The 24,999-nt window shown below is 39.5% G+C and overlaps 1 protein-coding gene across 2 annotated transcripts; it reads left to right on the forward strand.

Annotated features, from left to right (window-relative positions):
- Positions 1 to 1,955: 1,955 nt before the first annotated feature.
- LOC141787765 (ubiquitin-conjugating enzyme E2 Q2-like) lies at positions 1,956 to 16,169 on the forward strand. 2 transcript variants are annotated; one of them, XM_074666430.1, is made up of 14 exons: positions 1,956 to 2,371; positions 2,502 to 2,685; positions 3,059 to 3,163; positions 4,790 to 4,912; positions 6,022 to 6,075; positions 6,345 to 6,485; positions 6,988 to 7,072; positions 7,811 to 7,871; positions 7,951 to 8,041; positions 8,136 to 8,194; positions 8,345 to 8,393; positions 8,497 to 8,592; positions 10,589 to 10,655; positions 13,013 to 16,169. In XM_074666430.1, exons 2-14 carry the CDS (start codon positions 2,527 to 2,529, stop codon positions 13,042 to 13,044), a joined length of 1,122 nt encoding a protein of 373 aa, XP_074522531.1. In that variant the 5' UTR covers positions 1,956 to 2,371; positions 2,502 to 2,526; the 3' UTR covers positions 13,045 to 16,169. The 2 variants fall into 2 exon arrangements, with proteins under 2 accessions (XP_074522531.1, XP_074522530.1); XM_074666429.1 differs by having other exon boundaries at positions 1,956 to 2,685.
- Positions 16,170 to 24,999: the final 8,830 nt, after the last annotated feature.

A 24,999-nucleotide genomic window follows, 5' to 3' on the forward strand; every position in this document is an offset into this window, starting at 1 on the left:
TTTGTGCTGCCAGTGTCCATTTAATCTTTATCCAAGGCTACTCAGTGGATGGGGACAAGTGGAAAAAAGTGTATCCCTACTGACAGGGAAATCACATGATAGCATAATTACAGGTGACAGGAAAGCACTGCTCTGGGCCACTCCTGAGCTACTCCTAAATCTCTCGATATAAACTTACTCACATACGGAAATTGCTTTTAAACTCTGCTTTTAAGATTTGCTATGGCCCCAAACTCACCCTATCTGTCTAATTGAATTCATTGACTAAAATAAATGCTTCCTATGGGTCCCTGCCAGCTTCCTGGTCTTTAACCTTTTTGGCTCTTAACCTGAAAGTCAAAGTAAATCTAAGTTCCAGTACTAAGAGATAGCAATCAGAGAATAATTACTATGCCACCATGTGCACACCCATGACATTGCTGTTGTCTGAGTATAAAATTTATGTTAACATTTATCACATAAATATACAAACAAAAACACAAATACAAGTACTTGAATCATTGATTCATACGCCTCATTTCCAATGTGTCTTCGTATGTTCTGCAATCTGTCTCGTGTGTGGTTGGGAAGTCTGAAAAGAGTAATACAAAATGATTTAGTAAATAAATAAAATATAGTAACAGTGAGCAGTAACCTCCGAGTCAGTAGATAGGACAAACACATAGCATGAACGGTTGTAATATGTTACCCCACTTCAACCCTGACAACATTGGAGATGTGAACAGACACCACCCTCTAGTGGATGCCAGTTAACACTACAAACTTGATGATTAAAGCAGAAGAAGACTATGGTTTGTTTTGATGGAAAACACAAAGCACACAGCTTGATAAACGAGGTTATTCTCAGTTAGTGTGAGCAGATTTTACTATTTATTTATTTATTTATTTATTTATTTATTTATTTATTTATTTATTTATTTATTTATTTATTCAATAAATCAATGTGCATTGGGTGGAGGGAAACTGACTGAGACTTAATCTGACTTCAATTGAAAAAACATGTGGATCTTACAACTCATGGCTAGTGTTGATAAAATAGCATAACTTTAGCTGTAGAAAAAAAAAAAAACAACAACAAAAAAAAAAATGAAGACAAGACATTTAATAGCACTGTATTTCAGTTGCCAAAGCCTATTTTCCCTATTTTTCCGAGTTAAAACTACACATTGAACACACATTACTGTGGGCTTTTCATTGTTTCCCTGAATACACTGGATATCTCTACTGGGACCACTTTTGTCATAAACGCAGCAGTTACCATAATTTCCATGTTAACATGTTAAAGGTACCATGGGAAACTTTATGTTTCCCACAGAACTTAATTACTATAAGTTAGTTAAAATCTTATTTAAAGAGAAAGGTCTCCATTCTTAGAAGCATCCTTGGTCTGTGGGGTCCTGGTTGGGTAGGGAGCTCCACAGCAGCACTTGGTCCCCCATGGTCCAGACTGGGCTGGAGAAGCGGCAGGCAGACAGCGCCAGCGTCCTCTTCCCAGCATCAGGAAGACAGTAGCCATAAGAAATATAGAATACTAGAGAATACTGCATGACTTTTCGTGATTTTTATTTTATTTTTATTCATTTTTTATTTTTTTAAAGAAGAAGTTTGCATCAGTATTCTCGCAATCTGTTTGACACCAACCCTGCAACACCAGTTTTAAGGTTAGGCTAAATCTAATTAATTAGTCTTCATATTGTTGGTCTTTTTTGCTCTTGTATCTCAGGAAACATATTTAATTTTACTCTGTCATAAGCAACACATGATAAAGTCTGGTATCTTCAACAGTAAACTATTTATTTTGGAAAGATCCAGTCCCTGTACAGTTTTGTTCACCAGTAAGTGCGGGTTATTTATTTTTCCCAACAAACAACTAAAAGCTGGACTGAAAATGTGCGCTCATAAACTTTGCCTTTTCTATACTCTGAAACAAATCGAGGACGCGCTGAATGCTGGGATTCTGCGGGAACGGGTAGATTGCAGAACGCCATCTTTAAACCCCACAAGAGGCCAGATACAGTTGTATACCGGGATGAAAAACCCTGTCCATACCGCGGAATATACGTTCACATCGTGGAGCTGGCATGGTTGTTTTACTGTTAAATAACCCACGAGGAACTGTATGATGGGACTGTAAGGAGATGGTCAGAGGACACCGTGAGAGCCTTAAGGTGTTGTTGACATAGCCAGACAATAACAATAGACGGAAAGACAACAACAACGGACTAGCTGGCTAACTCGCTAGCTAGCTAGCTTCTTGCCAAGCGCTGCGCTGTTTTCAACTGCTAGCTGAAAGCTAACTACCGTTAGCTACTTCATCAGCAAATCTTTTCGGTTAAACTGAAATTTATTTAGACGCTTACTACGGCTGGCAGTAAGTATCAAGCATCTTCCAGTCCAGCTGTCTGCCATCTCTTTGCCACTTTTAAGACTATACAGTGTTAAAAATTGTGCAGTGGCAGTAGTTAGCTAAAAGCTAGGTCCCGACTTCTCCCCCTCCCCAGCGGCCCGGCCGGAGATGCGTGGAAGATGTCGGTGTCGGGGCTGAAGGCCGAACTGAAGTTTTTGGAATCCATTTTTGATCCAAACCACGAACGCTTCAGGATCATTGACTGGAAACCTGACGAGCTGAGTTGCCAGTTCAATGTTACTGGAGAAAAGCTGTTAATAATCCACTGTAACATAACGGTAAGGGGCACAGAGTTTTCTACACTACAGTTGGTAGACGTTAGCGAGCTAAATTAGCTGCTTTACTTGCTAGCTTTGTAGCAGGTTACCTACAACTGTATAATCGGATGCTATGCGGGACAGGTTATGCGTAGTTTGGTTAACTGGTGTCAGTGGGATCTACGCAGTGTGTGGATGTCTGTTTGTCACACAGTTCCGGGGTAATTTTCTTGATAAGCAACCACAACTGTAAGCTAGCACTGCACCCTGAATGCTAATGCCGTCAATCCCAATTGAACGTTGTTTACTGACTCCGTGTTTAACCCTGCGACACAGAAGTATGTCAAATGACATGATGTAATGCCCCGGGTTTTCTGTGCTTCACTGTATGCAGGAATCTTATCCATCTACGCCGCCAATATGGTTTGTGGACTCTGATGACCCGAGCTTGGCGCAAGTTTTGGAGAGGTTGGAAGATGTGAGGAAAGGGAGCACCCTGGTAATAATCCTGACTACTGTTTTCAATATGTCTCTCTTATAAAACCATGACCTTTATAGAATTCTAGGTGAAATTCTGGTGACACTCGTTTCCCCCCAATCAGATTGATTGCCATCTAATACACTGTCTGGTATCGCGCCTTATTATGTAGCAATGAAGTTAACAAAAATGATCAAGAAAACATTTTTTATGCTCTGCTCTGTCATCCTTAAAGCACCCTGCAGCTGACAACAGGGCTGACTTCACTGCTGCCAAAATACTATCACTGCATGCCTGATGTATGTGACTGAAAGAGAAGACTACATTTGGTGTCACTTAACGAAATTGAGCAGGTTGCCTCTCAGCAAGAGCCTGTGCTTTGTGATGTTGTGTCATTATGCCTGCTTTCGGTATTGCTACTCTTAAAGAAGGGACATAAATTTGATAATTTAATATGATTTGATATTTTATGTGCCTCTTTTGTTTTTAACTTTGCTTTGCAGCTGCTATTTAGATACATTAAATGTTTAGGGCACAAAGTGCTTTTATCCGTTAGTATTAAAATATTTTATTCAATTGGAATACATTTACAGATTTAATAAAATCAAATCCAATAAGTATATGTCAATATGTTTTTTGCATCATGCTAAGAGATAATAGTCATGTTTGTGTAGTGAATAACTGTTCACAGAACAAATATGTTAGTTACAAATTTGCTTAAATTCCCTTCTGGTGTCAAAGCATTAACAAACAGCTTACATGTACTATCCAACTGTCCAAAAGGCCATGTCATTAGATCATTGGGACAGCATTTGAGGTCAAAATGTGTGTGACAAGCAGGTTCTTATGTAATCCTTCGTGCAGTGCGATATCCTGAGCTTAGTTAGCCTACTTATTCATGCAGCACTGTCTGTAGGACACAAAATATGCTTTTTATAGAAGTGCTGTTGGTATCTTGTGAAAAGATTGTCTTTAGTGTGCACCATTAGCGAGTCAACCTTTTAAAAAAAAATGGAACCGTGTTTTGTTTGTTAAAAGATGTGGCTTGTCTTCCTGTGGAAAGATAAGATCATTTTCTCACAGGGCACAAACGTGTGTTGGTATCCTATATTTGATTTGCACCAAATTTGCAAAGGCATAACACAGCTTAGTGACTAATGTCATTGACTCAATGACTAATGTTGTCTAACTCTTTTTAGTGAGAACAACTCCAGTCCTGCATTCTGTATGTGTTTGTTGTTCTGCTGGGATATGAGTGTTTTCTGTTCAAATGCCCACAAAGAGTCATCGGCTGGAATGTTATCACGACACTTATAGATTTAAAGTTTGAGCATTTTTTCATTGCTACAGTTAAAAAGTCACGCAACCAATGCCGAGCGAAAAGTGTATCAATTCTTTGCCTTTTTTGCACATTCTCGATTTGCTTGTTTTGTGTTTAGTAATTTGGAATAATAAAAACATAATTAAAGCTATGTCCATTCAGTTTTTTTATAATCTACTCAGACAGAAATAATCAACTACTGTTTATGCCTGTGATAATGTTTCTGTCACATGCTTCTCCTGTGGCACAGTTGTGTAGCAACATTCACAATGTTGGCTTGGTTGGTTCATCTGTATTCACTCTCCTTTTTGATTTGCCCTTCTTAGCTTTTGCAACAGTTGAAGAAACTCATTTGTGACCTCTGCCGGCTGTACAACCTTCCCCAACATCCAGATGTGGAGATGCTGGACCAACCCCTGCCTGCAGGCCCTGTGGGACAAGACCGAAAGGCAAGCAGTCTTGTTTAATCTCATCAAAAACATTTTGTGCACCTAGCACAGCCAGGTTCAGGACATGACCAATACTTGGTTACTTTAAAGGCATATTCCATGCATATTTAAATGAGGAATGGATGTTTAATTATGCAAGTTGAAGACCACTTCTGCTCCCTAATGAAAAAGCAGCATACATTACAGAGAACCTTGGCGTTTTGTACCAAGGTTTTTTTTTTTTTTTTTTTTTTTTTTTTATAAACCTAAGCTAATCAATAGGTTCTTTCTGTGGTCATGGTGAGCGGCATTACCCATAATTCCCATGAATAGACCACATTTGGCCTCACCATCATCACAGCTCAAGGCAATCCTGCACAATATTTTTATAGTCAGACCTCCAAATGACTCATAAAAGAGCTTTTCATTTACATTTTACTAATCCTCTACATTTATGAATACACTGCACTTTCTTTATTTTTCCTCCAGAAATTTAAAGTTAAAATCTGTCCCTAATACATGTATGCTTTTTTTAATCCCCATATGATCGCACTGTTTTTGTTGTGAATACAAAATATTCCTGTATTAGTAAATTGCTCACAATAAAGAAAAATACTAACATTGTATAATTAAGGCAGCTACAGGCTTGGCTTTAAAGCTGGTGCAACACACGTGTTAACCTTTAAACTTGAAGGTTGTTCTGAATCTGTTGATATCAAATATGTTCGGGTAGCTCATTGGGAAAAAAAGCTCATAATGACTCTTTAAGTGAGCTGTTTTTCCACAAGGCGTGAGTTGTGTTCCCCTTGTTTTTATGATAAACAACAGTTAACATTTACTCACAGCTTGCTTTCTATTTTCTCATTTCTCTTTGTCAAATCTTGAATTTTCTTTTTTTGGGGCGGGGGGAGATGGGGCTGCAGCAGCACTCACTTGTCCAGATTTAGAGCAGTCAAATCAGTGCTGCTGACTCGCCTGGGTTGATGGACTGAACCATAATACACGTACAGAAGTACTGATGGGCCTCAGTTGCAGAGTTGTGACCATTTCTTCTTTTCTTCTTTACTCACCTCACAGCAGTTCACACAAGTCAGCCTGATTAATGTCTTGTATATTGTGTCTGTGTGTAGCATGGGACAGAGGAAGTTACTTCTGAGGAAGAGGAAGAGGAGGAGATGGGGGAGGTAAGTTATCAACCTAAGTCTTTTTTGCCTTTTTTAGTCACACCAAAATGTGAATGATTTAATGTATTGAGAAAGTGTTCATGCTCACAGTGTGGTGCGGGAAATTTGTCATGTATTGAGGTTAACAATTTACACATGGTTCCTGCTGGACATGTTGCACTATACTTTTTGACCTGGGTGATCCATGTGTTGTCTTTACTATTTTTGCATGTATTCATACTGACTCCAAAATATACAGAATGTGTGAAATCTAAAATCTGCACCACCAGGACATAGAAGATCTGGACCACTATGAAATGAAAGAAGAAGAGCCTGTAGATGGGAAGAAATCTGAAGATGATGGCATCGAGAAGGAGAATCTGGCCATCCTAGAGAAGATCCGAAAGAACCAGAGGCAGGACCACTTGAATGTAAGTGTTTGTATTGTGAAGCACAGGAAACAGAAAATCAAATGAAGAAAAACCCCCACATTTTTACACACTGTGAGATGATTTTCAAGCCAACGTTTTTGAGTACCACTTTTAATGTTAACAGTGAAATAAACTGTAAAAAGAAAAACTAAAGATACATAACTGACATTACAAAATGTGGCTTTCCCCCTCATAAGACTTGTTTTTCTTCTGAGCGAGGATCTCAGCTTTCTCATTGTACTGTTATGTGGCTTAGGTGTGGGACTGTCTTGATTTGTTGTATGTGTTTAAGTATTATATCCTGAATGCAAGCGAATTGTACATGCTTTATCTACATATCCTAAAGTTTTTTAAACATTTGACATTCGATAGCTTTTTTCTTCAAACCCCTCTCACTGATGTTGGCTCATGTTCAGCACAGCTGAAAGGTTTAACCCCACAGTGAATTGCAGTGCACTATGCTGTTCATCTTTAGGGTAACATTTGTTTTGGTGCTTTGCAGGGAGCTGTGTCTGGTTCGGTGCAAGCTTCTGACCGCCTGATGAAAGAGCTCAGAGAGATCTACAGGTCTCAGAGTTACAAGACAGGTATGCACACTGGACAACGACCTTCTCTTTGTTCCACATCTGAGTGAAAGGATTACAAGCATGTTCACCCACAAACCCTTGCAAACAAAAATAATCAGTTAAACCTTCTCCATCCTGTTAATATACTCAAACAAGACATATCCATTTGAGTGATGTAAGTTTAACGAATGTAGAGTTGTAAGCTACTTCATTTTGTATGGCTTGTGCTCATGTGGTCAAATTTTGCCCTCATGTAGGTGTGGCAGCTGTAACGTATGTGACTACACCCTAATTGTTACTTTAACGCATCTTTTGCAGCTGTCTTAAAAGGAAAAGTCATCTCCTTTGAAAACAAAGTAAAATAAATACTGTTTGAATCCAGAGGTCACGCCTCTAAAGCGTCACACTAAAGACACTGAGTTTGTGCCACACAACAGCTGTAGTGCAACTCAATCTGACATTTTCCCTTGATGGAAAAATATCATCATCTTTATCATGATTTAATCCAAAGGGTAGGGGTTTGAACTGTCTGATGTTTAACCAGTAGATTACTCTGTCATCTTGGCTTTTGTGATGCTCCTCACTTTTAAACAAGACTTTAGATAAATGTTGCAGAATCAGCTGACAATTGTTTGTGAGTTACCAGTTCCAGTTAAATTTGAAGCCTAACAGCATTGCCTTTGAGTTTTTCTTTGCAGTGCATCTAGAAATCACGCTGGAAAACATCTAATCACTCTTATTCACTGAATTATTTTGCAGGCATCTACTCTGTCGAGCTTGTTAATGACAGCCTGTATGAATGGCACGTCAAACTAAGGACGTAAGTACCAACTATAGCTTTTTCAGTTTCTTCTCTTAAGTATGAAGTATGACTAACCACAGGGTTTGATGTCCAACAGGGTGGACCCAGATAGCCCCTTACACAGTGATTTACAAGTGCTAAAGGAAAAGGAAGGCATGGACTACATTTTACTAAACTTCTCATATAAAGTGAGTAAAAATGTCGGCACTAATGAAATTGGAACACCATTTCCTTGTCTTTGAAGGCTGAAAAATAACCTGTTTTGTCGGGTTGTCTCCATAGGATAATTTCCCCTTTGATCCCCCGTTTGTGCGGGTGGTTTCGCCAGTGCTTTCTGGAGGGTGAGTTCATTAACCAGTTCACTTTATAGTGTCTTCATTCTCACTGACACTTCTCAAGTTGAAGCTGTGTTAGTGGAAAAGAAGTTCAAATGTTGTCTTTTGGGAGGCTGTATTGTGGTATTGTAATGATTGTTTCTGTCCTTGCTGTAGGTATGTTCTTGGAGGAGGTGCCCTGTGCATGGAACTTCTCACCAAACAGGTATGTCATGTCTATCTATTATGTGAATTTGCAATGCACACAGTTAAACTCTGTATCTACAACAGTTTTTAACTTATGGTGGTATTTACTTTCTTGTTTGCAGGGTTGGAGCAGTGCCTATTCCATTGAGTCTGTCATCATGCAGATCAATGCCACTTTAGTCAAAGGAAAAGCCAGAGTGCAGTTCGGAGCCAATAAAGTAAGTGAGGAAGTGGTAGAGGTTTCACTTCAAGTCAGGAAATGTGTTGTGATGGCTTTGACTTCGCACTGACTGTTGTGGTCGGGGCCATATTGTGTGAATCTTAGCAGCGGGCTTTATGAGAATCATGTACTGCAGTTTAAGTCCACTGTGTTTCAATCTGGTTCAAAGGAGAAATGCAGTGTGTCACAGCTGGGTTAGGTAGAGTATGTGCTGATCTCTTTTTTTTTAACAGCACTTTGTAGTTGTTGTCATGTGCACTTAATATGCTCACTGAATGACAACATCTACATTTCTCTGTGAAACCTGCAGCCTGTAACAAGATTAGATTAATACCACAGAGGCGCAGGTATTCCTCTCACTAACAAAGTCTTATTAATGCAAATCCCATTTTGGCACATCATTTTATTTGATTCAGACTCACTTGTTGGTGTTTTTCGTGTTCTTTTTGCCTCAAAATGACAGTTTCTGCCTTTCTGTCTTACTATGAAAGCAATCTCTTAGGATCACTAGTTAAAAACATCTGACATAGCATCACCATGGAATTTCTGATAACTTGTTAAGACTTTTGTTTTCTGAGAGGAGGCCTTATCTCTTGTATCAGATGTGTTTGGAAAGGCCTGAGAGAATTTTACAACATGCGTTGTTAAGTTATTTTTCATCAATCTTAGAGAATATTGCCATGTGAGACCAATTAGTGGGCAGTCTCTCCCCCTGAACCTGTGATAGTAACTGAATCTTCCCTTATATCTGTCCCCCCTTGTGAATTATTTTCATGCATTCTCTCCTGAGTAATGAGGGTTTCTTGTGCAACAACATTCTTGTGCAGTAAGGCTCTTGCTCTGTGGGACTTTGGGTGGACGTGAGCTGAACGCGGCTGGTTTAGGGGGCATATTTTCACAGAACAGTTGTTCTAGTTTGACTTTGGCTTTTGCGAAAGCTTTGATTAGATCCTTGTTGCAGAAGGTCAACATCATAATGACTCAGCGTGTGAAGTATTTCACATCAGGAAGTAATCTTTAAACTTTTGTCAACCAGTGTTATGAAATTATCCAGAAGAGGTGACAAGACTCTTTTGGGTGTTAGACTTATAAATCATTAAAGGGTCACTCTAATTCTCATGGAGGAAATAGCAGCTTTAAAGTAGAGTTTAGTGTTTACACAGGATATGTTGGCTGTACGTTGTTTGCACCTTTGCTGCTTTCAAAGCCAGATGCACAACCACTGAATGTACCCATGTGAATGGAAAAAACCTGACCTGATGAGGTTTGTAGTGTCATGGCCTGTGGCATGGGTGACAAACAAGCAATTATGTGGCCTGAAATATGGATTAAAATAGAAGTTTTTACATTTAAGATGCACAATCTAGACAGAAACCACAATCTCTTAAATTTGCCTCAGGGCTGCTATACACAGAGATTCGGTTATATTGCCGGCTGTTACGCTGTAAAACGACCCCCTGAACTGAATTCTTAACTAAGACTTGAGCAGGGAAATTAAGGTAAAGAGGAGTGATGTGCCTTGAATATTACATTTCAACAATCTCCCAGAATGCATGGCAAGTGAGTCCTACCTAACATATTCAAGGACTGCATTAGTGTTGAGTCATTTAGATGTATATTTGAAGTCTGACATTTGGTTTTATCACAGCCTTGGTTTCAGTTCTGGGAAATGTGCAGTTATGAAACTGCTTATCGTTCTGAATAACACAGACCTAGTTGAGGTTTTTGGTGGTTTAGCAACCATGAAAAGACGGGTGCATAGGCAGATCTCATGTGAACGCTGACCAGGTGTGCATGGAAAACCTCTGTGTCCTGTGTTGATCATGCTGCAGCACAGTTTTGTTCTTAAAATTGGAGATAGTAAGATAAGCGGTTCTTTTTTCTTTTTTTTTTTTAATTCCAGAGATGAACTGTCATTGTTCTGTGTTCTCTACTGTCATCATATTCCCCACTACGCTCTTAAAGTTGATTTCTCTCTTTCGTCTTCAATGCAGAACCAGTACAATCTTGCCAGAGCACAGCAGTCCTACAAATCCCTGGTTCAGATCCATGAAAAGAACGGTGAGTGTTTTTGTCTCCAGTGTTTTTGTGAGTGCATCACTGACCTCGTTTACTGAAACCAAATCCCTCCCATGCATCAAAGCTGAAATTAGTGCTTGTAGTGTGTGTATGTACCAAACGGGGACAACATTTACATCCATTTAGTCCACTCATCATTTCACTCAGCTGGTTTCACTGATGGATTTAAGGATTTAGAAAAGCAGTATGCAGATAACCGTGACACACAAAGAAAGTGAAAGTACATCGCAATCACAATTCAGTGCTTTATATTTAACATGGAGTTATGTCTCAAAAATTGACTGTGCTGTCAAAATGAACCAGGCCACTGCTTATTTTGGAGTCTTAATTGAGCTTATTTCAGCCAAAGAGTGAAATGATTAAAGCTAGAGTGAAGAGATTTCATTTTCCAGTAACATAAGTAAAATGAAAAGTGCATGCATCCAAAGCAGATGGAAATACCTGTTGGACAGCACATCATCCGGTTTTCAAGATGAAAGCTTTTGGTAAAAATTAGAAAAAGTAACAAAATCAGAAAATTTATTGTTGAAATTGAAAAATGTGGAGTTTTTAAGTCAGATTAGTTGTCGTATAAAGATCCTGCAATGGATGGTTTAGCATTTTATTGATAGCTTTATTTTTTAGTTGTAAGAGCTTTATGTTTTCTTGGTCAGTATATTCGTACAAAATAATATCAAAGAAGATTAAACCAAACCACACACTTGGGTTTTCACAACCTTAATCCATAAATCAAAGATAACCAAAATACCTCATTCATAAAAAAAAAAGAAAACATTTTTTTTGATCCTTAGGCTGAAACACAAGTCCATCCGTAGTAGATTCAGTCCAGTTTAGACAGACCTCGTTAAAAACTGGAGATTTCATCATCACATACACAGCAGAAGATACCTTTGAAAGTCTATGAAAACGAGTCCTTACTTCTACATCAGCTTGTATCTTTAGACGTGTTTTGATTGTACACTGGTGTCGGTGTTAGGATGCAGGAAATGATGAGTTTGAAGGGATTTGGGTGGGGAATGGTTGTAACATTTAGCAGTAAATTAACAATCCACTGAAACAGGCAGGATAATATTTTTAAAGTTTGACTGCAGCAAGATGAGTCTGATGGATGTGGTGTAAAGGTGGAGAAGAGGAACACTGTTTACAAGAGATTTAAATTTTTATTTTCTCTCTGCTGGAATTTAAACTGACTTTAATTAGGCGTCATAGATTTATCTGTTTATTATATCAAGTATAGATGCTCCCGACTTGAGAAACAACTAAGCTATAAAATTTAAACTTAAGCTGCATTTTAACCTAGAAGAGTAAAAAAAAAAAATTATATCCACCAAACAAAGCACTGTGTTGACTCTTTCATATTTATAATTTCACAAGTTCACAATCCAGATCATGAACTAGTTTACATTCATTTTTCATTAAGCTTTGTTTTAAGCACCACCTCCAAGCCTTCAGTCACTTACACTTCCTTTATGAATTATAAAACACCATAAAGGGATATTTTGTTTAAAGCCAAGAAAACCCCAGTGCATGTTCCACCTCTTAAATGTGCCACAAAGCAGTACAACTAAAATCAGATAAACCTACTGAAGTTACTTCATTTGGAATTATCTGAACACTCAGAATAAAAGGATTTAGTTTATAACCCATATCATGTCAAAAAAGGTATTATTTTGTAATTTGGGTGTAAGACTCTGAGGCTCTAGCCAAAACTTGACAGTGTGATATTAATTAAACATAATGTTTATTAATTAAACATATTTTAATTAATAAATTAATAATATTAATGTTTATTAATTAAACATATTTTACATCTTCTTAAAGAAACAGAAGAAACTACAGTCAACATCAACGTCAACAACCTGACAGTTCCTCTTTTAAGCTCATTTTTTGGTTCATGAGTTGCAAACTGGCCCTAAAATGTAAACATGTCCAGGCACAACACTGGTTGTACATACATACCTCAAGATGTTTCCAATCTTCAGTCCAACTTTCCTGATGCACTAAATGTAGGTTGCAGATATAACTGGTAATAGATCATTTAGATGTAGTCATTCAGGCCACACTGAGCTATATTTAGTTTTGCTAGACTATTAATGTGGACATTTGAAAGCATTGCTGAGCCTTTTTTAAAAATTCTCGACCATTTGTGCCCCCTGGTGTTATGGGTTTCTGCACCAAATATGGCTGACAAAGCTGAACATGCTGGTATAAACCACTGGGGCAGAAAACAGCCAGTTTGCAGAAATCATATGAACCATCACAGGATTACTTGTTGGTGAAACTAAATAGTTGCATTTGTGCCTGTTTGTAATTTCTGATTCTTTTTCTTTCTACCCAAGGCTGGTACACACCCCCAAAGGAGGACGGCTAAACAGACTCTTGCCTTTCCTGCACTGGGACCACATGTCTTTGATTATTTCTTCCTTGAGACCAATATAATTTTTTCTAAATTCCAACCATTCTGTTCTCTTCAAGAGAGTATGAACTCCAAAGCAAATTTGTCTTTCAGTGACCACCCAGAAACAAGCTCATAAACACACGACTCCACCTGACGTTTCCATCAGCTACTCGCAAGAGTGTTGTCTCTTTAGATATTTATCTCTCTGTACATCTTTTGTCTTCTACGACCTAAGTTTTCATAACAAAAATCATCCTATTCTAGGGCACAGGTGGGCTCAGTATTGCGTAAAGTCACCCTTCTGGTTTTGGCGTTGAGCATGCCGAGGTTACCTGCTGGCTGTAAATTGAAAGGTGTGGCATGGCTTTATCCAGCAGTGTGTTGCTCCAGTCGCTGGACTCTGCCTCCCTGGCCACAAACTGGATCTGAGAATGGCATGTGACATTCCCTGATGGGATGCGGTGGTGGCTGGGAAGCTATTTAAATGTGGGCAGTGGGAAAACCACTGCCTGTTCTTTCCATGGACAGCCTCTGTACTATTGTGTTCATGCATTATCTTGAAAAAATGCCAAGATCCCTCCTCTGGAATAACGTGCTTCTGAGGCTTGCTCGCTTCCAAACCTCTTATCTTTTAAAGCTTGAAGCTCTGAGATGGGATGGGGGAGGATAAAAGGACTTTTCCAGCCTGGGTTGGACAGGCCAAATGAAGAACAACATCCTGCTGTCTTCGTCACAACCAGCAATGGGACATCTCCCTGCAGGATGGGTTCAGTGTGTGGCTAGAAACAAGAGCAGGCAAAGCAGGGGCGTGTTTGGACATGATCACACTGTAATGTAGTTGATTTTAACTCCATGTGTAAACATGTAAATTTGTATTTCTGCAAAAGGATTTAATTGTTTATAATGTAACATTGTCTGGGTCTTTGGCTTAGCAGAGACTGTATTACTATATACCCTTGACTATTAACAGCAGGGGATCTGCAACTTCTCAAGACCCATTTAGAATAAGAAAAAGTTACTTCATGGATACTCTTGCAGAAGAAAACAAAAGTACGCCATGTTCTTATGTAAGCTTAATGACTACTGCGGTTTTGTTTTTGTTTCATTTTGTTTGTTTTTTTCAATATTGATTTATAATCCTCATGTTATTGGCAACATTTACAGAACCATTCCCCTCATGTTAATGGCATCTCTTAACTACAGTTGCTGTAACAATACTGGCACAGACACAGGTGTCTTCTGGCATTCCAGATGTTTGGCTTTTCATATCGAATCACAAACCGGATGAACCTCAGTAAGGCTATGCAGCGAAGACAGAGTCTTGAGGAGTTTGTCGTTATGAAGAAAAAAAGTCTTAACAGCTTAAAGTGTAGTCACCTGCTTAGTTCTTGTAGCTGGTTCACATCCTGAGCACTTTGCCAATCTGGCAGTCATAAGTAACAGTCTTGGAGGGAAAAAAAGTGACCTTTACCTTCTGACTTTCTTCGACCTCACGGCTGGTTTTTAAAATGCAGCCAGAGTTTCAAAATTCACAGCAATAGTCTCGACCGTATACCTTCTGGCTTCACACCTGGGGAGATCGACTGGAGTCTGTTCCGTTTCCAGAATATTTCTGTCAGTTTGATAAATATTTGTTCAGATTTGCCACAGGACAGGACCCAGCTCTTCCCACGATCACCTCTCTGGTTACTATTCATAACCACTCTCAGCACGGCTGCCCCCTCTCAGCGTGCTGGGTCTTTGATGTAATGTGAATAATATGCAGAAAACTGTGTGGATCATTCCAATTAATGCAGTTACACGTTTGTTGTGGGTGTTCTATTGTGTGGTTACTTGCATTGTTTTAAGTATATTGTCCTGAAAAACCAGCATAGAAAGCTTAGTTATGCTAATTCATACAAGCATTCCTCAGTTTTGAGTTGATTTCAGTACATTTTCTCAGTGATACTAACCTCAGCCACCAATATCTTTCAAACAGGTAGAGATGGGCATAGAACATCCAGCGCTCTCTGAACTTTGTTTGGACTTGCTGGATGTGTGTAACAGGTTTCACCCTGCGTTCATGTTTCACCACAGATCTCAACATGGCTTTTCCTCTCTGGCATGGTTGTTAGTTGTTGTGATGCCATTGTTAAATTCTCTAATCACTTCATTCTGGTCACATTGTCGAGCCCACCCCTGCATTCTCTGGAGAAGCAAACTCAGGAATTCATAACTGCACACTTTGCAAAAGATAGCTTTTGAATATTGTCATAAAATGCAAGATTGGACGAGTCAATATTTTGTTGGGCCATTTTAAAAATGATGCCTTCGTCTTCAGAAAAGGCATCACTGTGAGGTTTGCCATCAAATTTCACACCAAGTGTTTTGAGGTTGAAAATTGATTCCCTAGCAAGTTTCTGGAATAATCCCATCGTGGTTGTCCTGCGCTTCACAAAGTTTCCAGACCACATTCTACCCTGTTTCTTTGATATTGCTGTATTTTGCATGTCAATATATAAATGGGTGTTTTTTTCCCCAAGCTACTGAAGGTGAAGAGAGGTTAGGTAGGGTAGTAAAAGGACTAGATCTATAAATTTTGAATAATTTGCTCACTTATTATCCTACATCAGTGCACAGGATAACTTCTCTCTCTCTGCGTTCGACTTATTGGTCAGGTATACGAGACACATGGACGAGCAGGATGCCCTACCTGCTTAGAGTTCCTCCTAAAGATGCCAGGATTCCCATCTTAAGCATCATTGCAGATTTGTGTGCCATTAGACCAAATGCAAGCCTACATTCATAACCTGACCTTTGGGATAATGGTGTTATCTAAATTGGCTGTGCACTGAAAACAGCGTCTCTTACACCGTCTCTTGTCATCTGACTAACTTCTCTGCTTTGGTGAGTCACACATTGGTCTGAGGTCTGAATTAGCCTGATTCTGGGTTCTTTACCGTGCTTCATTAACTGCAGTGGCCGGGTTATAAAGTTATGCACTGTTAGCATGCTTTGGTTTGGTTTCATTTTTTTTCCATTGCAAGGGTGATTTTGACCATGTAAAGTAATTTGTAAACTTGCATCAAGTTTATGAATAAAGAATTTTATGAAATATCTCTTGTCCAAGTGGATACTTGTGGCTTTAGTTAGCTTTTTTTATTTGATTGATCGATATATCAGTAACTGAGATGCGCTTCATATGGGTAACACTACTTTCTACTAATGGTGGAGCTCAATTGATAAGCTATGACTTTCTCCTGTGGACCAATGCATGCAAGAAAAAGTCTTTTTTCAGTTTTTACTGATGATGTGATTTTGCCTTTATTATAAATGTACAAAGCAATCTTTGAGCAGATCTCAGCCTTTTGGTTATTTTGTTTATCATATCACACAGAATTGTCTTACTTGATTTCTAATCTTACACCAAAAGTTATATTGTTTACTGAAAATAAATCTGAAAGGATTTTTTTTTTTTAATAGCTGATGGGAAAACACTTCTATATAATCAACTGATGGTTTAAAAAGTGAGTTATTGGTTTATATGGGCTAATGAATTTTTAAAGTAAACACCTCTTTTACAACTGGAAGTGACAAGATTTACTGGTGTTTCTTCACATTATTTCACTTCTATCTCATGAAATAACTAACATTAGTGTTGTGTTGTAGTTATAATGCTGACTCATTCCAGTAGATGGCAGTAATTCACCAAACCTGCATAGACAAACAGCGTTAGCGCCTTGCATTTTGGGAAACAATATGCCAGGTAGACCGGTCCGCTGCATACTGAGAAATTTTCCTGGATCAGTAGGACATCCGTGGATTTTTGGTATACTGCAGATTTTGCAAGTTTCCGATACTGACTACTACATACTATATATCAGCCAAAATGGTAGGCACTGCTAGTGTAGTACGCGGCTTGGAAAACAGCCTGAGATTCCTTTGGGGAGCCTGTTTATCTCAAAGTGTAGCTACTCTCTGTCTACTTCAAACCTTGCTTTATGATTAAGGGCCTTAAAATCAAATTTCCATAGCACGCAGCTGAACAAAGAGTTTAATCAGGTTTACAAATGGAAACTCTGAGGGTCTGTGGACAATATTTAACAACTGATGTATTACTCAGGTTCTCTTTGAGCAAATGTTTATTTGCAGTCTTTTATTAGATCGCATTTGAATTATCAACATGAAATATGAGAAAACTTGACAAAACATGGCAGTTTACAGATTGACACCAAGAAGAACACCACAAATGCAACAGAGACACATTAGTCAAGAAAAGACTCGATATCAGATTTTTATTTCCTGACCTGAAAAGGACTTATTAAACAACAATATCACCAATATGTGACAACACTGCAGCAGTGTTGTTTTCCCATGATGTTGTGGAGGAGAGATGTAAGCAGACTCACAACAGTGTGTACAAATGTCTGTTTGAACCCATTTTGTTTTGGTAGGCAGTGATATATAACGTCCCCCTGAGGGTAATGGCTGGAACAGCAGGTGGTGGTGTGCTGCATGAGTGGGATGAACAGATTTTATCCTCCCTGCTTTTTGTACAAGCATTTCATTTTGTCATTTCCCACATATTACCCAAACTCCCCACTTTGTGTGTGTGTGTGTGTGTGTGTGTGTGTGTGTGCGTGCGTGCGTGTGTGTGTGTGTGCGTGTGTGTGTGTGCGTGTGCGTGTGTGTGTGTGCGCGCGTGTGTGTGTGTGTGTGTGTGTGTGTGTGTGTGTGTGTGCTGAAAACTGCCACTAGATGGCATTAGAGCACTCTTGTTTTGTAACAGCAGGCTGAGTGACATCAACAAATCCTGCACACAACTTTACTCAGACACTGACTTAACCCATTTAACTTTTCGAACGTGAGGGATATGAAGTCGGATTAATTTTCAATCATGCTATAATATATGTCCCCAAGTTCAATGTTTAGGATAAATATATGTAAATAAAACATAAATACAGTTTAAAAGGTGCAATGAAACAATATATTTGCCTTCAGACATAATGACACCTCTGTCTCACCGGGGAACACTAACACCGGGGAAACTTATTATACAGCATATTGAGTCTTGTTAGATAGAGTCAAATACAATAGAATAGAATGGAAGAGATCCACATTTAGACCACACCTGCAAAAGGATGCATAAAGGGGCAGCAGTAAAGGAGTGACAACATAGGAACAGTAAATGTTAAATAAAACAAACAGAACATAAAAGGAATCATTCATTATGGAAAAACCCTGTGTTTTAACCTGTTTGTCCTGGATTCACTGCTCTGCATCTTCTGCCTGAGGGCAGCAGTTCAAACAGCTGCTGCCCTGGGTGTGATGGGTCCCTAAGGGTGTTTTGGCTTTTTTGAGGCACTGTGAGCTTTAAGGTCCATCAAAGGAGGGGAGAGTGCAGCAGATGATTTTCTTGGGGCTGGTGATAAATACTAGTATCAGAAAAATGAATCTGAGGTACCAATGTTCTTTGATTTACTACTGAGTGTTAAAAAAAACAATACATGCAATAAATTATTGTATTTTGGTAGGCCTCTATCAAAACAATGAAGGTTGTGATTAACTTCTCTCAAATGTGATGAGGCAGTGTTTGTTTGGGTCCAAAGGGTGGTTCCTTTTCCATGACCACCACCAGAGGCGAGAGCCAGAGCTGGCCCTGCTGCTTCAGCAAGCTCTGCCCTAACAGATGTCAGGTATGTGATAAATATCTGAATCAATCCCTGTCCGTTTATGAGGAGGAGGGCTGAAGCAGATAACAGGGTGACCTATTGAGTGTGGTCAATCATGTTGTTGCTGCCCAGGTAGTTATGGATATTAGAAATAATTCAAACCAGGAAGCAGAAAGTACTTTTTCAGGATGTCAGGAACACAAAGGAGGAAGTGGGAGGACAAATATAAAGGCTAATTGGTGATTATTACAGAAACTCTATGTGTTTTTCCCTCTCCCTTTTTCTGTCTCTCCTGGAGAATACCAGGCATCATTATCTGGCTTCAGCCAATCTGTTTGTCCAGCCTGTCGCTCGCCCTAGACACAACATTGTGCAGAAACGAGTTCAGGCTCTGGGCCCAGAGGACTGAGGCGGAGAATCTCTGTGATTAAGTTGCCTGTGCCCACACTAAGACAGCGAGAAATAGCTGACTTTACCTCCTTCACCCCAGGACAGAGCGCAGCACATGGTGGGCAGCATTCAGAATCAGCTGGGGTTGATTGATAGCCGGAGGCTTAGCAGTGGAATCCATCAGAGCTTGAATTTCCCCATTTTGCCTTCCATCGGTAACATATTCAAGTGTAAAAACAGAGATTCACGCTGAATGAGAGGGTGTATGGATTTTCTGACCGGTTTGACATCTCACATACCTTGTAAAAGCCAATGGCACATGTATCTTTGTACACAAGACTCAGAATGGACTGAAATGTTGGGAAGAAGGGTCATCACTTTGTGCTAAAAATTACATGAAAATACTGATGCCATTTTTATATCTACTTGTCAATTATCCTCTGGCATATCTAAGGAAGGGTACCTTTCACAATGGAAACAGTACGGAACTGATGCCCAATGCGTGGCAATCGGTTTCAATATTCAAAGTTGCCAATTTTTTGGTGCTTTGGTGTGTGTTCATGTGTTAATAAACACACACACACACACACACACACACACACACACACACACACACACACACACACACACACACACACACACATATATATATATATATATATATATATATATATATATATATATATATGTGTGTATATATATATATATATATATATATATATATATATATATATATAAGAAGTAAAATTTGAAAAACTTTGAAATTTTACTTCTTATATATATATATATATATATATATATATATATATATATATATATATATATGTATATATATATATATATATATAAGAAGTAAAATTTCAAAGTTTTTCAATTTAAAATATTTATTTCTCAGATTATAAACTTGCAATACTGTTTCCATGTCCTGCATTAAACATCACCTACTTTCCCACTCCTTCACAGTCAAAAGGATGCGTTTAGTTCATAGACTGTATAAAACATGGACGTAATCCCCCCGATGTCACCCGTCTGTTTCTGCAACGGAAAATGAAGCATACCGGCTATCCCGGCCATATCAGAAGTAGAAAGGGCTTCGCATACAGCTATAGGGCACCTGTCAGTCACATGACCGGAGCAGTGTCATTGATTAGGCAAGCACGCATTTTTAATATCCGCTGAACTGCCAAGTTAAAAAAAATTCACCCCCCCATACAGTGTGTGCTAATAGTAAAGTTAGCGATTCAGACAAGAGACGTTTTTTGAACCAGGCTGTAAATAGGTTAATTTCTGCTTTTAAAACAGCTTTTTCTGGCTTGGTGTGTAGGTGACTTCCAGAACTTCTAGAGCCAGCCTCAAGCGGACACTCAAGAAACAGAAGATTTTAGCACTTCAGCATTGTCTCATATTCTTAGACCGGAGGTTGCTGCTTGGTTTAGGTATCAAAATATGGCATGTTTTGATTTTACGTGAATCAGTACTCGGCACTACAGACAGAGCTAGGTCAATACCTATAAAAGTACCTAGGTATATCGTACAGATGGAAACAGGAGGAAAAGGCTCATAACTAATAAAATCCCCACTTATTTAACTCAGCATCTTAATACAACATCTTCACTCAACCATGTTTTTTTCATGACTCTTAAAGCAGAACACACAACAACTCAAATCTGCTTATATTTCTCCAGCTCTTTGTCCTAAGTTGAGTCAACTCATCGCTGTGCAAAGCTGAATAAAGTGAATAAGTTATGTAGAACAGCTTAGATGTTAAAGATACAGTTGTATTCTTCAACACTTTGCATCCTCTGTAGAAAGTTTGTAGAAAAAGGAAACCATGCCCAGGATACAGTCTCAGTAAAGAACCTCCTGTTATCTCTTTTTCACGACTCATTTAATTAAAACAATCTGTAGCAGCCAACTCCCACACTCAGAGTCCCAAAGATGCTTTAAACAGTCACAGTAACAAAAGCAGATGGTTTCACAGACAGCAGGTGATTCCTGGTATTAATAGACAGCCAACACTTTTATAGTTTCTGTGTGAGCCTTGTTAGAGTAAATTGAGGACACAGGCTCAGAGCTGCAGTAATGTCATCTGGCTTTAAAAGACGAGGCTGACTCAGTGGCTGGACGAGGACCAATCTTGCTGTGATTCTGAATGACCTGATGTTAGAGCAGAGCATCTGGAGAGCAATAAGACAGGTGTCAGTCCCACACACACTGTTACTACACAGCCGTAAAAGTCTCCAATGATCACACTTTGTCTGTGTCGTTGTTGGTGGAGGGAAACACTTTGAACTGTTCTTTTGACCGCCAAAGTAAATTGGGTCTGTGTATTGACCCTTTTCCCTGTGAAATATAAAACTGGAAATAGGAGGGTATCTTCAGTATGAGAGGTATGAAACTTTCGAAAATCAGGCCACAGAGCAGGAGATTTGGGGTTTTATAAAGAAAAAGGGCTAATAAATTCTGATTATCTGTTGGTGGTGAATCACAATGTGGACGTTTTATCGTTTTCAGGAAGAGCCCGGTGAACGGCTACTGAATAAAATATACGCTGTGTGTTTGGGTTTGTGGAGAGGGGGGACTCTTTGTTTATCCCTTAAGTATTCAGAAAAGAAGTTTTTGTCTGGGTGGACTGAGAAGGGCTTTGGAAGGTGGGTTAGAAATGATGAAATCTGAAGAGTTCTGTTTGCTTTATCCTCATCCTTCCATCACACACATTCTTTTATATACACAGAAACAGTAAAGAGGAAGACAGAGCAGAAGAGAGAGCAGAGGAGTGATAAAAAGTGAAGAAAGGATGATCAAAGAGATTAAAAAAAGCAGTCATGGAGGTCATTGCTCATTCAGCGGCTGTGTTGTCACTTTAATAGGGACACTCAGACCTCGGCTGGAGAAAATAGAATTTTCAATGAACTTGAGCTTTGGATGTTTAAGTTGACTGGTTGTACACGTTGGAATAATAAAGGGTTTATGAATCCAGTGAAACTTTAAGTGTTTAAACTTGTATAACTATATATTTCGAGCTTTCAGAGATTAAGTTCTTTTCTTGATCAGCAACAGTGCTGTAAAATACCAATCACCACAGAGCCTCACAAATCCACTGTTCAGGGAGAAGACTTACAGTACAACCACTTTGGAAAGGAAACCAGTCTTTTTTTAATGTTAGCTAACCCAAACACTTGAAAAGAGCGCATTTGCTCACAGCGGCAATGAGAGACTGACCTTCACAGGCCTTCTTTCATGTCTCCATTAGAACGTTTCACTTCAAATGTATTCACAGTTCTCCTCTCAGGCTGCAGCCACGTCACAATCAAGAGCCAGAACGCATACATTACACTAAAAGGCCTGCCTCAAAATCCAATTCTCCCTGCCTCAGAGTATATGTAAATATTAATGATCCATGGATCTGCATTTTGCCTCATATTTCAGAGCCTTCGTGGCGCTTTCATTCAGATCAGATAATTCTTACAGTGAGGACACTCACTTTTCAGTCAGCCCAGGCTCTGTGTTTGCCCTTGACAGCATAGAAATACGATCATTAGAGAGGAAACAGTTAAAACTGGAGAAATAGTTTGATAGAGATGCAATCAGTTCTAAAACACATCAACTTTTTTTCATTGTTTGGTCTCAGAATGACCCCATAATCCCTTTCTTTTTCCTGTTGATGGTTTAGGAGGTGATTTCACCTTGAACGGTGACGGCTTGTCCTCCCTTTGCTGAAAGATAGCCCAGCGTTCAGTTCAGCGTGACGATATGCTTCCTCGCGCAGACTTATACTTCAGACAAAGCTAAATGGATTTCCATTAGTGGGGCTATGACTCATTCCAGATGCTTACTCAATACTGTGTGGGCACTGTAGCAGAAAGTTTCCTTCAGAAGGAACAAAAAGGGACGACAAAAGCAAACATCCATGTATGTGTCCAGAAGGGGTTATGTCGTGTATCTTTTTTTAACTTGTGACAGCAACGAACTTTGTGATCAATAAAGTGTACAAGCCAATCACAAAATAAACGTGACAGAAAAGGATCTTGTTCCCAAAGTTAGTTCACACAGTACACCTGTCTGGCTATGTTGGTGTGGGAGCTCAGGGCGGCATGTTATATCCCTCCTCTGCTATGTATACATCTCTACAGCACAGTATGTGGACTCTGGCTAGACCTGCACTGGACGATCAATAGGAAAAGCAATGATCTCTGTGAAATGGACCATCTATCTAACCCTCATGCAGCTCCTCCACCGAGGAGGCGAGATGGAACTGAATTATTGTCTGAGCATTGATTCAGAGCCCTCTCTTTACTCTCTGCAGCATCTTAATGACAACAGCTAATTCAGAAAAGTCTGCAGAGCCTGAGAAAATACAAATACCTTGTTGGTATACTTTAAACTCAAACTTTGGTCTTTTAAAACAGGGGTTCTCAAACTTTTTTTGACAATGGATCCTTTTCAGGTTAGACATTTTTCCAAGGACCCCCTTGTTATCATAACAATATCATAACTATACTTTGTAGTATTTTGCAACAGTAGAATTAGGCTACATTTATACTTTACAAGTATAAACTTTGAGCAGATGTTACCTCCAAGGCAGGAAGAACACACGCTGAAGTGACCTCTTGGGAGCCGAAACATGTGTGAAAGTGCCATAGGCACTGGTTGGCTAAACACTCTTAAGCCGCGTTTCCACCAAGCAGTCCGGTCCGGTTCGTCTTGGTACGGCACGCATCTTACGGCGTTTCCACTGACTTATCCCGGGACAGATCCCCAAATAACCGAGACGAGCCGTCCCACTTTTTGGGACCCTTGCGTATGGGTGCCAGACTGAACCGATCCGCTCTCGGAAGGTGGAGCAACACATTGCAGATCATTGATTGGTCGGAAGAATCGTCACTTACAGCGACTGCATTTCTCCTGGCGGCACACAGACTTCTCTGAAAAAAAACTTGATTGCACTTTGTATCAAAGAGCTCCATCCAGTCACAGAGAGGACAAAACGCTGCATGCCTTCCATCTATGCTCTTTGTTTACTGTGTTGCGTTTTTCTTCTTCGTTGGATTCATTAGCGAGGTAAACTGTGTCGCGCTGCTACGGAGTCATGCTATTGTAACAGCATCCGGCTTACACGCCGCCCACCACGAGAGGGCACAGTTTGCTGTGGAAACGCAAACGGGATCGGGCTTAACTGTACCAAACCGTGCCAAACTGTACTGAACTGAACCGGGCTGCTTGGTGGAAGCGCTGCTTTAAATGCCCCCTTGAGTAGTTAAAATATAATAAACTGCCCTGTGGGTGGCAAAAATGCACGCTATATGTATCTTTTCTTTGTCGTCTTTGTCGCAGGAATATTGAAAAATAGCTGTTTTCAATGGTGTGAAAGAACCCAGTTTGTTGATATGCTTTTTCAATGATACAGCAACTATTTTTCGGACCCTGAGGGTCCTTGGACCCCACTTTGAGAAACACTGTTTTAAGACATGTAGACTGGAAGACAAGGTGGAGGGGTGACTTATTAGAAATTAACTGTCATCCAGAGCCTTTCCCTTTAGCTGAAGCGCCACGATCATCACTATCATAACTAAGCTCAACATTCTCTTGTTTTGAGAGCACACTTTGATTCATAAACTGTTGTCTTTTGTTATTTTGAATCTGCATCTCAATAAAACAAGTCTGCACCTCCAAAACCCATACAGTGGTCTTATGACCTGTGTGTGTGTTGAGCTTCGAGCGGTCCAGACTGATTAATGCAAAGCCAAGCTGCTTATTATTGTTTCATTACATCAGGTTAAGCTGGGTAAGGTTTTGTTTGTTCTTTGTTGCTGCAGGTACAACCACAACAGTTATTCTTATGCAGAGCCATGCGGCTCTACAGAAACTCTTTAATGGTATTCTTGCA

This window comes from Halichoeres trimaculatus, unplaced genomic scaffold, assembly GCF_033239565.1.
Source record: "Halichoeres trimaculatus isolate MK-OKI-2021-1 unplaced genomic scaffold, fHalTri1.1 fHalTri1_scaffold_3, whole genome shotgun sequence".
NCBI classification, from domain to species: domain Eukaryota; kingdom Metazoa; phylum Chordata; class Actinopteri; order Labriformes; family Labridae; genus Halichoeres; species Halichoeres trimaculatus.

Excerpts from the sequence above, each read along its gene's own strand:
- LOC141787765 (XM_074666429.1), top strand. The coding sequence starts at position 2,527 with ATGTCGGTGTCGGGGCTGAAGGCCGAACTGAAGTTTTTGGAATCCATT. Across the intron at positions 2,686-3,058 it reads TAATCCACTGTAACATAACG|GAATCTTATCCATCTACGCC; the intron begins GTAAGGGGCACA and ends CACTGTATGCAG. Across the intron at positions 3,164-4,789 it reads TGAGGAAAGGGAGCACCCTG|CTTTTGCAACAGTTGAAGAA; the intron begins GTAATAATCCTG and ends TGCCCTTCTTAG.